This window comes from Macadamia integrifolia, chromosome 6, assembly GCF_013358625.1.
Source record: "Macadamia integrifolia cultivar HAES 741 chromosome 6, SCU_Mint_v3, whole genome shotgun sequence".
NCBI classification, from domain to species: Eukaryota; Viridiplantae; Streptophyta; class Magnoliopsida; order Proteales; family Proteaceae; genus Macadamia; species Macadamia integrifolia.
In genome coordinates, this window is record NC_056562.1 from 22542487 (window position 1) to 22556308 (window position 13822).

General features: G+C 35.3%; 1 protein-coding gene across 1 annotated transcript; it reads right to left on the reverse strand.

The window, feature by feature from the left end:
- Nucleotides 1–242: 242 nt before the first annotated feature.
- On the reverse strand, nucleotides 243–1255 carry LOC122080874 (pectinesterase/pectinesterase inhibitor PPE8B-like). The gene is made up of 2 exons (XM_042647748.1): nucleotides 1033–1255; nucleotides 243–943 (listed from the first exon to the last, which is right to left on the reverse strand). The coding sequence occupies exons 1-2, from the start codon at nucleotides 1238–1240 to the stop codon at nucleotides 243–245; spliced, it is 909 nt and encodes a 302-aa protein (XP_042503682.1). The 5' UTR covers nucleotides 1241–1255.
- Nucleotides 1256–13822: the final 12567 nt, after the last annotated feature.

Here is a 13822-nt window from a genome sequence, read left to right on the forward strand (position 1 = left end):
ACCAGATGAAACAGAGAGAATGCTACCGATAAGAGGATGAGAGAAATTACAAAAAATATCCTATTCCAAAATCTAGTTAAAATGATGTGAAGGTGAACAATATTGTATCGTGTTGTAGTTGGGTTGATTACAAACAGACTTATCTCATCATTTTAAATAGGCATCTAATTGGACTATTATTATTATTATTATTATTATTATTATATACAATGAACCGGACCTATATATTGTAGTTATTATTATTATGCGGTCAAACCCCCCGTATAATTAACACCGGTGGAAGGCAACCATGAGTTGCCATGGATGAATTTAGAGACCGTAAATATGTCGGCCTGGGCGTCGTCATTGATGGCATGGAACCCAGGCCATTTGACCCGCAGACTCAGGTTGGCCCCTAGCCCATAGTTCTTGTACTCCGCATAGAATAGTGTTTTGTTGAAATCTTCCTGGCCCTCCCACTCCAACCACCCTTTAGGACTAACGACGCTACTCATATAGGATTGCATGAAGACAGTACGTGAGTAGCGTCGCCAAGGTCGACCCAGGTAAGTCGGGTTGGAGTAATTAGAAGCAATCAGGTCCAAGTCGGCGGAAATGTTGCAGAATTGGAAAGAGAAACCAGTGGTTTCGTTGAGTTCCTTGCGGCCGTGGGCGGTGATGGTGTTCTTCTGTTTTGGGCGGCCCTTCCTGGCTATGATCTCGCAGTTCTGGAAGACTACAGTTCCGTCACCGAAGATGAAGTCGACGGTGCCAGTGATGCGGCAATCACGGTAGAACTGGAGGTTGGAGTGAGCATAGAGGGTGTCTTGGTATCCCATAATGCCACATCTAAAAAACACTGAATGGTCCGATTCCGATAGGAGGGCCACCGATTGGTTCATCTGGGGACCCGCTGTGTTCTCAAAGGTCAGGTCTTTGGCAATGAATCCATTACCAATCACAGCTGCAAAAGAGAGTATTATTTATCTATTAGTATGGATAATTCATCTGTCAAAAAAAATTATGAAAAATGTAGAGATTTATGTAAATTACCAAAGGTGGCAGTATCATAAGTACTGTCCCAGTGGACACCGTCGTTGCTGCGGTTACCGGAAATAATGGTGTTGCTAATTCCATCTCCGAGCAGCATAAGGTTCGATTTACTTGCACTGATTTGAACGTTCTCCTGGTACAAGCCCTTCTTCACATAGATGATATATCTACGGTCACTGTTGTTCGGTGCCTTTTCCACTGCGTCCATAATCGTTCGATAGTCCCCGGTCCCATCCTTGGACACTACAACATCTGCTTCTATTTGATCTCGTAACAAAGACCATTCTTTTGTTTTCACCCATGCAGGCAAACCATCCTTGGCCAGCCTAGCAACGACCAGTTCCGTTGATGCTAGCAGAAAGATGAATATGTGTAGGATGGGTGACATTTGTAAATAATGAAGAGGGATGATCTGAAGGTTGAAGACCTGAAGAAAACGAGCTAGCATAAGATGGGAATACTCTAGTTAATCTCCTTTGCTTAACAAAATCTTAGTTTAGTTCCAGGGATTGTAGATTGGTTTCACAAGTGGCCTCCCTCAGATTCCTTTTCCTCAACTTACACTTTACTTGCTAAATCTACAAGGATAGTATTCAAAGAAGGAAGTGGTTCAGGTTAATTGCTCCAGGAACCGTCATCAATAATACTGTACCACACAGCAAATAACTTCAGTTTCAAACTTTTTACAAAATTGATGTTATGGGTAGCTGCATTGGCCGCTGTCTGTGTGCAAGCACTAGGAGCTAAAAGTCACAGGTTTTAATTCAAAATGTATGGCACTGACAGTATTATCATTCTGGGAGCCCTTTTTCTTCCTCCTCTTTTTTTTTTTCTAACAATTTTACATCCAACGAAGGGAGAGCTGACATTAAAATTGGAAGCACCATAAGCTCTAATTAAAAAAATAATCATATAAGATGCTATATCAAGGATGAAAGCCTTGTTATCAACTATCAAAAGCTTATTTTGTTCATCCCCATTGTCAAAGAACCCATAAGCTTGATGACTATAATTATGTGTGCAGGTTTGCTAAACATCTTTTTTGAAAGTTAAGATAAAATTTCAATGAAATGATTCCTATATTTGATGTGATAGAATCGAAAACTTAAATGCAAACAATCAGAAAAATATAGACTAAAATAGGCAATATGAAAGGGTATAAATAGAAATGTCCAATATAGAAAATTATATGTTTCATATGTGAAGGCATCATATATTGCATGGTTTGATTGGTTGTTATTCATGATCAAAGTTTTTAATAGTACACAACTTCATTGAAACTATAAATATCATAATTATTTACCAAAAAAAAATTGAAAAAAGAAAAAAGAGTAAGGCACAAATTCTAACCATTTACATCCAAACAAAGGGAGAGCTAACGTTAAAATTAGAAGCACCAATAGACTATAATTAGAAAATAATCATATAAGATGACATGTCAAGGATGAAAGCCTTGATATCAATTATCAAAAGCTTATTTGATTCATCCCCCATTGACCTAACTTAGTTGATGGCCCTATTATGATTTACCAGGTCAAAGAACCCATAAGCTTGATGACAATAATTAGAATTAAATATTTAAATAATTAACTGGAAAATTCAATAAGCATGCTATATAGTTATATATAATTTATGGTATAACTTGGAAAACAATACAAAATCACCTAAAGTTACAACTTCAATCCAAGTCTTTCTATTTGGATCAATCTTTAAAAACTCCACATGATCAAAGCTGATACATAAGGGTTACGCCCACACTCCCTCTCTTGAAATTCCCCTCAAGAGTTTACCGAAAGACCTTTTCAGAACAAATCAAATTCTTGTTTGTTCCATCTAATGTGGTCCATGAATCAGTTCCTGTTTTACAGAAAGGCAACCCAGAAAAACCAATTGCCATTCCATGATGGGCTAATAGAACAATTATCAACAGGGGAGGAAAAATTCAACATGTACCAAAAAAGCTCATGCAATTATTCAAACCAGAAGAGTGAAGCTGTTGCTAGTGGTGTTTGGAGGTTTAATACATCAAAATATAGTGAATTACAAGAGAGTAAAGGAAGCAGTCCATGTCAGAGGACACAAGGAGCCAATTTGGCCTGCTGTTCTTTCTTTGTTGTTCAGATTTTGATTCTCCCTTTGATTTTGAGTGCTGATTTCCTTTCTCAGGTATATGTTCTTGGGCCAAATGTGGCCCTTCTCTAGGCCAGGCCAAGGTGGACTTAACCGGGTTGGGTCGGGGTTTGACTGGTTCAGTAGGTTTGGTTTTAAAAACCTTAGAAGATTCAATACACTTTTCCCATCTTTGTTTTTCAAACCAGTGATTGCAAAATTACAAATTTGGTGTCATTGAAAAGGTATTTCTGAGTACCATCCGATAGAATAAAAAAAATAGTAAAAAGCACTTTTCCCACCCATGCTAAGATTGTTCACTACTTTGTTTTCTGGTAAAAGATTGTTCACTACGCTTCCCTTATGGGAGATTGCTGCCATCCAATTAAGGTTGATTAAATCCCAAACCTTAAAGACCATAACCCTAAATCTAAGGGCTACGAATGACACCTACCCTTAACCTGCTTTTTCCTTTTGTAATCATAAAAAAATATTGATTTCTCTCCCTTGATTTGTTGTATATTCACCTTTCAAAGTATGGAATTACCATCCATATATAGTTGGGTAGACTTAGATCATTGAACCAAAGACTAAAATTTAGATCGGATACAATTGGGGTGGATTATTACCAAGCACACCCCCCCCCACCCCTCATTGTGGTTTTTCTCCACAATTTAGGCTTTATATATACATGAGTTTAGAATCCTGCACATTCTTCTTCTTTTTTTTCTTTTTCTTTTTCTTTTTATGAATGAATGTGCAAAACCTTTGAATCTCAATTTTTATAAAAAAAAGAATTTATTTTGAGACACGTAATAAAATTCAGGGGTTTCTAATCTAAGATTTGTGCGTGTGTGTGTGTAAAACCCAATCCAAGAAATTCAAATGGATAGGAAAGGGGAAAGAAGGGGATGTCTTTTTTACCAACCTCAGACTTCCCAAAGAAATCTTCTGGTAGGAGACTCAGAGAGAAAAGGGAGAAAAGAAAACAAAGAATAATAAAAAAGGAGCAATGAACAATGGAGACCTAGGGTACACTTTATAATCTTAGGTTATGATTGATTGTAAGGAAGTTTAAAGAGAAGGAAAGTGATATTTTTGTAAAACATCGCATGTGATTATGTAAACTACTTAAATTTTTTTTTATGATATTTAGTAATGATATATTTTATGTTTTATAATAAAGGGTTCTAGTTCAAAATAAAGTGAAATTTAACGAGGCTAAATCCTCTCCAGAGGTGACCCCCCACACCCAATGGATGGTGTGAGATTGTTGTAGGAGGTCATGGTCCAGAAGAGAATATTCTAGGTTCAAATTTAGCAACCAAATATAGAATGATTTGATGTTTATGATATAGCACATGGAGTAATGACTAATTAACTAACTAACAAACTATATATATATATATATAGTACAAAAAGTTCACTTTCCTTCCTTTTGATTCCCCTTGCAACCGAAGAAAACCTTAAGGACTCATTAGAATTAGAGGGTGGAAGGAATTCACAAATTTGCGAATGGGAGGCTTCCGCAACCCTCCAGGTGGTTACCTTAGCCAAGCATCAAGGCAAGCTACATTCTAGGCTGCCCAAGAATCCAAATTGTCTGCACCTCATTCCCTCATTACAAACGATTTTGATGCACCCAAGTTAGGGCACAAGCAGCCTAGATAAGAGGGCAAGCTGTCTAGCTCCTAGCGAGGCTTATTTAGCCACAATTTGATTGATGTTGGACTGGACTATATGGGTTGTCTCTCAACTGAACCCTTGAAAGAGTTTCTAGAAAAGAAAAATAGAGAAATAACAGGAAGAATAATGAAGAGAAAGGGGGAGGAAAGAAAAAAAGCGAGGGCGGGAATCTATCATTAAAATGTGGCAAATCAACAATCAAACATTTACAATAGTTATCCTTGGATCACTGCAAACCTTTTAGGTATTTTCAATGGTTCAACACTATCTTTACAACAACTCTAGAGGAATGATTGGGTGTGAGTACCAGTTATGGTTTTTGAAAAAGTGTGGCGGCTTTGAGGTTTGAACTTGCTATGTACAGGCAACCGTTGGATCTTATGGAGGATAGGTTTCACAACCCTAAGTGGAATTGATAGGGATTTGGAGAGGCAGGAATTGGAGATGAGCCGAATCCTAATTATTAAGGTAAAGTGCAGGTAGACACCAGTATGCATGGCTAAAGGGAGGGCGTACGTACAAGCATCTTTTATATTTAATTTCAGTTGTTTTGAAAGCTAGAACAGAGAATAAGTGTAAGATTGGAAACATCTTTTATATATTAAGGTAAAATGCTGGTACATACCTTTGGCCTTCTGAGTGCTATGATAAGCAGACTTGAAACAAGTTGCATTGATGCTGTAAAAAAGATGAACATGTGTAAGATGGATGGCATTTACAAATAATGAAGAGAGAATATAATCAGAGGGTTGAAGACCTGAAGAAAACCTTTTTTTTGGTAAAATGAAGACCTAAAGAAAACCAGCTAGCTAACTCGTGAGGATTTTTTGAGGAAGAAGAAGAACAGAGGTATATAGGTGGTCAATGCATAAGATGGCAATGCCATCTTTAATCTCCTTTACTTATACCCATCTGCAAAAGCCACTTACATGTAATGACTCTTGAAAAGTTGAACGAAACTTCATTAGTCATCATCATTGGGTTCGTGTCAGTCCACTAAACCTGCCCAATTGATCAAACTGACTCCTTTCTTAATTTGTATCAACTGATAAGATTTTAATCACTCTCTCTCTCTCTCTCTCTCTCTCTCTCTCTCTCTCTCTCTCTCTCTCTCTCTCTCTCTCTCTCTCTCTCTCTTAATTAGAGAGGCTTTTTCAAAACCAAAGATTCTTATTCACAATTAATGCAATATTTATACGATTGGACTATTAACCTTTCTTGGGTGGTGAACGGATCAGGTTCACGTACGAGAATGTTCTCGGACATTCCTGGTCCGTGAATTTAGAATCTATTAAATGAAGAGAGAGAAAATTGATTCTAAATCCATGGAGAAGGAAAGTGATATTTTTGTAAAACATCGCATGTGATTATATAAACTACTTAAATTTATTTTTATGATATTTAGTAATGATATATTTTATGTTTTATAATAAAGGGTTCTGGTTCAAAATAAAGTGAAATTTAATGAGGCCAAATCCTCTCCAGAGGTGACCCCCCACACCCAATGGATGGTGTGAGATTGTTGTAGGGGGTCATGGTCCAAAAGAGAATATTCTAGGCTCAAATTTAGCAACCAAACATAGAATGATTTGATGTTAATGATATAACACATGGAGTAATGACTAACTGACTAACTGACTAACTATATATATATATATATATAAATCATACTATTATATAAAAGCATGTACTCATGCTTGGTAGCTAAACTTTTCTTAGACTACTTTACCCGTTTTACTTATTTAAATACTTTATCTTTTTCCTTATCTTTTTTTTTTTCAATCATTTTTATTTTTTCAATATTATTGGTACCCTTTATATTTTTTTAATATTTAGTTATTCTCTAAAAAATTAATTTCTTTATTCTTCTCAGATCCCTTCCCTTATCTATCCCTCCCTCACTTTTCTACTTTCCTTTTCAACAGTTCCTTCCTCTCTCTCACGTTGCTCTCTTTAAAATCCTTAATTTCTTTATTCTTCTCAGATCCCTTTCCTTATCCATCCCTCCCTCATTTTTCTACTTTCCTTTTCAACATTCTCTCTCACGTTGCTCTCTTTAAAACCTTATAAATTAAAATTTTTTTTACCAAAAAAATAAAATCTATATTTTCGTCTAAAATAAAAAAAAAAATCTCACACGCTTCTATAGTTTTCTCTTTTGATCTATATCTTTTCTTAAAAAATCCTATATTTAAGGAATATTTTTTATCAAAAGAACCGTCCTCTCTTTAAAACCCTTCGATATTCCTATTCCTATATTTTAGGAATTGAAAATAAAAAAAATATTTTTAAGAAGACATCCATTTTAGGAAAGGATCAACTTTACTTATCTATTTTGATAGTAAGACCAAGTGGAGAACGACACCTTGCCACACAAGCAAGGATCAAAATCATCCAAGCTTGGGCAGCAAAAGGGGACGGTTTTTGGGATCTTTTTCTTATTGTTTTTTATTTTTTATAAGTATTTTGTGTGCTATGGAACCCCCTGCTGATTAGGGTTTTCAAATTAGTTTCTTTATTGGGATTCTCCTTACTTGTCTCTATCTTTCTTTCACATTTTAGTTTTACTCCTCTCTCTCTCTCTCTCTCAAATATCTTCTCTCACTTCTAATAAATTTGTTTATTTTATTCCATGAAAATTTAATCTCCTTATTTGTCTCAAATCTCAATATTAATTTAGTCGCTTAACATCATATTAGTCTCCTTATTTCTCTCTCTCTCTCTCTCTCTCTCTCTCTCTCTCTCTATATATATATATATATATATGTAATATCTTCCTTCACTCATAATAAAATTCTTTATTTTATTCCTTAAAAAATCAGTCTCCTTATTTGTCTCAATACCAATATCATGACTTAATATTTTTTTTTTGTCTTATTTAATTCTAAACTAGTCTCCTTATTTATCACAAACTACCACGCCCTCCACTCTCTCTTTCTCTCTCTACATAAAATATCTCTCCCTCATGTATGGCGAATAATTTCATGCCATCATATCACTAGAATCCATCATTCTCCAAAATTTCATACAACTAGTTCATGCCATTAGGGCTATTATTCGATTCCCTAGAATCCAAAAATCCCCAAAGTTTTCATACTTCTCTTTACTCATGATGGATTATTTGGTTGATCAATATTGTCTAATGGATTTTTTTTTTCAAGGTATTCCCCCCCCCCCAAATTCATTACCCTTCAATAGTAGATTCTTAATTCAACAGTATGGGTTCTCAATTTCTCTTCCTTTTGATTGTAGTTTGACCTTCAACTTGCAATTTGCGAAAGAAATCCTCAACATGATGGATAAATCAGTAGCATAGTAGTAATATTGGATAAATCAATAGCTAGATGATAAGCTAAGTTAATTTATGCTTTATCAGTTATCATTGGCTGCAAGTTCTTTTCTAGTAGCTAGCACTCTTTCCCCTCCTTTTTTAATCCCCTTATTCACACAACTCAATGGTGCTTCATCCCGGTGGTGCATGTTCGTGTTGTCTTCATGTTGTGCTACCACATTGTCATCTTTCAAAAATAATCATTGTAAATTTTCTCCATGAATACAATACAATTGGATGAAGTTTGTGACCCTATTTTGTTTAAGCAGCTCGATATTACATCACTTCAAAAGTCTTTAGAGGAGATTTTTGCAGACAAATCTTGGAGGAATTGGAATGGTGTAGCCTCTTGCTTTGACACTTCAGTTGGGTTTTGCATTAGTGGATACATTCTCCACCAAATGTGGTATAGTTAAACTTTGATGGGAATTTTTTTTTTGGGTTATTCAAGCCCTTTGGTAAATTGGAGTGTTCATGGGTACAAAATTGTGTTACTATGTTCCAGTGGTTAATGATGTTGGAGCTCTCTTTCAAAAGTCAATTATCACTGATTTACGATGTTAACCACTCTCTCTTTTAGTTTATTTAGTGCAGGAAAAAAAAAAGTTAAAAAAGGGAAAAGGAAGAAAAGTTACAATCCTATAAGTTAATCAAATTTATAGATAGTTAAATCAATTCTTTTTGTTCTAAGCTTCAATTTCTTCTCAATTTTCTTTATGCATGATTTAGTTTGACTTTACCTCTATTTACAATTAAATTATTATCTGTGATTTAGCTCGTCGCTCCAGCTGAAAATAATATTGTTTCCCATGAAACAAGGGTATGCAAGAGTTGTTTCCTCACTCTTTTATGAAATATTTTCTATCACTCTTAATATTACTCTTTATTTTATTCCTTTAAAAAAATTAATCTCCTTATTTGTCTCAATATCAATTATGTGGCTCAATAACTTATTTGTCTTGCTTTCTTCTCCTTTGGAACCGGCAACTTGAAACCCCCTTAACGGCACTCTGGTTCTCTCCCTTACTCACTCTGTGGCTTAATTTTCTTTTATTTTTCCTGGTGTATTACGTAACTTCAATTTTTTATAGATGAACTAGAACTACTTTCTACTTGTGGATTTGTTGTTCAAATTCATAGGAGAGGCCTCCATTGATTTATAGGATTTATTCTCTTTTTACGTATTATTAGGGTTTTGTTATAAAACCTTTCCTCTTTCTCTAACTGCCTGTTATGGGGTTGTGATCCACCCTTACATTCCATCCTACCTATGGCTGTGAGCTCCATCTTATGGTGGTGATTTTAAAGTTTTTAACTTCGCTTCAAATTTAACTTTTAGTATCTATTTATTCTAATTTACAGTTTGTTGTTTTTTTCCCAGATTGGGTTTGCAACTTGACCTTTAGAACAAGGATCAAATACTTAAGAAATCTTTTTGGAGTCGTTGTTGAGTGTAGAGAAATGATGGGTTCATGGCCAACGTAGTGTAAAGAAAGGATCAAATGCTTTAGAAATATGGTCGTTGAGTGCAGATATCAATTTTCCCTAATATTTTGGTGATTGTTTAATTACTTCATCTCTTCTCACATGCTCATGTGGGCGTTTTTATATGGATTTTTGTGAATTAAACAATAAGATGCATGCAAGAAACTCTCCTTGTTTTTTATTTGTACATAATCTTGATTGTTTTAGGGATGTTAAAAACTAAAAAACATTGTCTAGGCTCCAAAATAATACTATTTTCTTAATAATTTGAAATTTTTGGATTCGAATTTAATCTATTTTTATAGTTGATGTGGTTATGTTTTATGGGGAATTCTTAGTATTGGACTCCAACTATTTATCTCATATTAGATAAAGGGGATTAGATATTAGTCTAATTATTATTTTTTGTTCGTTCAGGATCATCATACATTTTTGTACTTCCCTAAGTTGTTGACTTGAGAATATTTGGTGGACATTCAGAAGTTTCGGCATGGTAAGTCGTCTTTATTTTTGGATACATCTATAGATACTAATATAGGTTCTCAATGATTTTCGTTATTTTTGAACTATTATGACTTCATCTACTTTCTTGATGTAATTTATCTAAACTTCTTTTAAATGCTTCTTCACTACTGCAAAATTGAGGCAATTATCTTTATTATGGTTTGTGTGTTTCTTTATTATGATTTTTTCATCTCTTTATATTATTTTTTGCCCTTGAATTTTAAGGTGTTAATATACTCACATCCTCTACCATAAATGCATCCCATACATCTCTCTTCATTTTATCTTATGCCCCTTGTCATCTTTATCTTTCTATCTCACAAACATATCACATCTCCCTCAAAACAAAGACATAAACTTGTGACTATATAACTAAGTAGTCGGCCAATTTTGGATGTATGTCAAAATAATATTTTATTTTCATAGATTCATTCATTCTTTGATGCTTTTTTTATCTTTATGTTTTTCACATTCAACTACCCTTTCTTATAGCAATGCTTATTTAAACTTTCAGTAGTCATCAATTCTCTTCTCTCTCTCTCTCTCTCTCTCTCTCTCTCTCTCTCTCTCTCTCTCTCTCTCTCTCAATGTAAGACAACACACATAGATTTGATTTATTTGTAGTAATTTCTTACCCCACGTGCATATGCACGTATATTTTTTACTAGTATATATATATAGTACAAAAAGTTCACTTTCCTTCCTTTTGATTCCCCTTGCAACCGAAACAAACCTTAAGGACTCAAAAGAATTAGAGGGTGGAAGGAATTCACAAATTTGTGAACGAGAGGCTTCCGCAACGCTCCAGGTGGTTACCTTAGCCAAGCATCAAGGCAAGCTACATTCTAGGCTGCCCAAGAATCCAAATTGTCTGCACCTCATTCCCTCATTACAAACGATTTTGATGCACCCAAGTTAGGGCACAAGCAGCCTAGATAAGAGGGCAAGCTGTCTAGCTCCTAGCGAGGCTTAGTTAGCCACAATTTGATTGATGTTGGACTGGACTATTTGGGTTGTCTCTCAACTGAACCCTTGAAAGAGTTTCTAGAAAAGAAAAATAGAGAAATAACAGGAAGAATAATGAAGAGAAAGGGGAAGGAAAGAAAAAAGCGAGGGCGGGAATCTACCATTAAAATATGGCAAATCAACAATCAAACATTTACAATAGTTATCCTTGGATCACTGCAAACCTTTTAGGTATTTTCAATGGTTCAACACAATCTTTACAACAACTCTTGAGGAATGATTTGGTGTGAGTACCAGTTATGGTTTTTGAAAAAGTGTGGCGGCTTTGAGGTTTGAACTTGCTATGTACAGGTAACTGTTGGATCTTATGGAGGATAGGTTTCACAACCCTAAGTGGAATTGATAGGGATTTGGAGAGGCAGGAATTGGAGATGAGCCGAATCCTAATTATTAAGGTAAAGTGCACGTGTACCAGTATGCATGGCTAAAGGGAGGGCATACGTACAAGCATCTTTTATATTTAATTTCAGTTGTTTTGTAAGCTAGAACAGAGAATAAGTGTAAGATTGGAAACATCTCTTATATGTTAAGGTAAAATGCAAGTACATACCTTTGGCCTTCTAAGTGCTATGATAAGCAGACTTGAAACAAGTTGCGTTGATGCTGTAAAAAAGTTGAACATGTGTAAGATGGATGGCATTTACAAATAATGAAGAGAGAATATGATTAGAGGGTTGAAGACTTGAAGAAAACCTTTTTTTTGGTAAAATGAAGACCTGAAGAAAACCAACTAGCTAACTCGTGAGGATTTTTTGAGGAAGAAGAGGAACGGAGATATATAGATGGTAAAAGCATAAGATGGCAATGCCCTCATTAATCTTCTTTACTTCTACCCATCTGCAAAAGCCACTTGCATGTAATGACTCTTGAAAAGTCGAACGAAACTTCATTAGTCATTATCTTTGGGTTCGTGTCAGTCCACTAAGCCCGCCCAACTGATCAAACTGATTTCTTTCTTAATTTGTATCAACTGATGAGATTTTAATCTCTCTCTCTCTCTCTCTCTCTCTCTCTTAAGTAGAGAGGCTTTTTTCAAAACCAAAGATTCCAATTAATGCAATATTTATACGATTGGATTATTAAGCTTTCTTGGATGGTGAATGGATCGGGTTTACACACCAGAACGTTCTTGGATGTTCATGGTCTGTGGATTTAGAATCTATTAAATGAAGAGAGAGAAAATTGATTCTAAATCCACGGATCAGGTTCGTTCTTGTACATTCTCGTATATGAACCTAATCCGCTCTCTCCTTGGCGTTGGTTATCTCAAAAGTTAGCTTTTCGTCCCAATGAAAGCCTCCTTTTGGGAACAACTAAGTTCGCCCAAGGAAGAAAGTGTCTTTATCCCGAAGCTCCATTCATTAATATCCCATCCACGTCCTTCCATTTTTCCAATTTGGGCAAGGAGTGCTAAGGGTTCTTCTAATTATGGTTTGGCTTCAAAGGCACTAAAATGTAAAGACCTTTCATCAATTGCCACCCTCTTCCCTCAGAGCACTATCTCTCTCTCTCATGCTCAGAGCATTTATAATATACTAACATAAGCCATAAGGCTAAGGGTTGTTTATTTGGTGGAGCTAGGAACATGAGATTAAGCTGCCAAAGGAAAGCTACTTTGGGTCATCCCAAAGAAAACGGCCACACTCCCAGCATCATTCTACGAAGTGTCTTCTTGCAGCCATGTTTCACATTCTCTACACGGAACATTAATTAAAAACCTATTTTAAGAAGAATTAGCTACCACTACCAACTTTAGGCTTCTTAAATTGTTTGTTGATGCTGATTTACAACTTCAACCATAAATTTAGATAAGCTCTTTACATTTTTTTTTTCTAGGCAGGGCGGCGGGTGTGGGGAAGGAGGCATCTTGAATTGAGATTATCTCATCTTGAATTCTTTTTCTCAGTTTTCAGTGTTAATCAAGTCTTCTACAATTACACTCCACACCTCACTTGGCCATAATAAAAATGATTTTTTTTTAATGAAATAAAATTTTCATTAATTAAGAAATGTAAGATAGAATACTAAAGTTAGGACATGTAAAAACTAAGGAGGACCATGTCCTTGTCGGCCTTGAGTCAAAAAAAGGTTTTGAACAAAGCATTATGGACATTTAGCAAAAGTGGTAGTGAGTTCCATGATTTGATATTCCCCTCCAAAAATAGATCTCCCATCTCATTACAATTCCAGATCTCTTCTATTCTCCATCCTCCTTACACTTGCTTCATCTAACAAAAATGAATTTTCACCCTATTCAGATCAATACTATCCAACACTTATGGGCATTTTATCAATATCGACAACAACTAATATCGGATCGATTGCTATACGTGAATTAAAAATTTGGGTAGAGGATGTAACTTTGTAATTTTTGATAACCTAACCTCCTTTTTAGGCTCCTCCCCTCCCCCAACGGCCAACTCCCTTCCACCATCGCTGCCTATTTACTAGAGCAATAAATGAACATGTAACACAAGGAATTGCTATAAAGGGTTTGAGAAAACCAATTTGATTCCCATTCCATTAAAGCATAATTTTAATTTCAAAATATTAATTCATTCTTCAAGGACTTCTCTCAACCACGCCATTTTTTTTCCTTTTATGGGTTTTCTATTCTTGAAAAGAAAAAAACAGCCACATAATCATAGT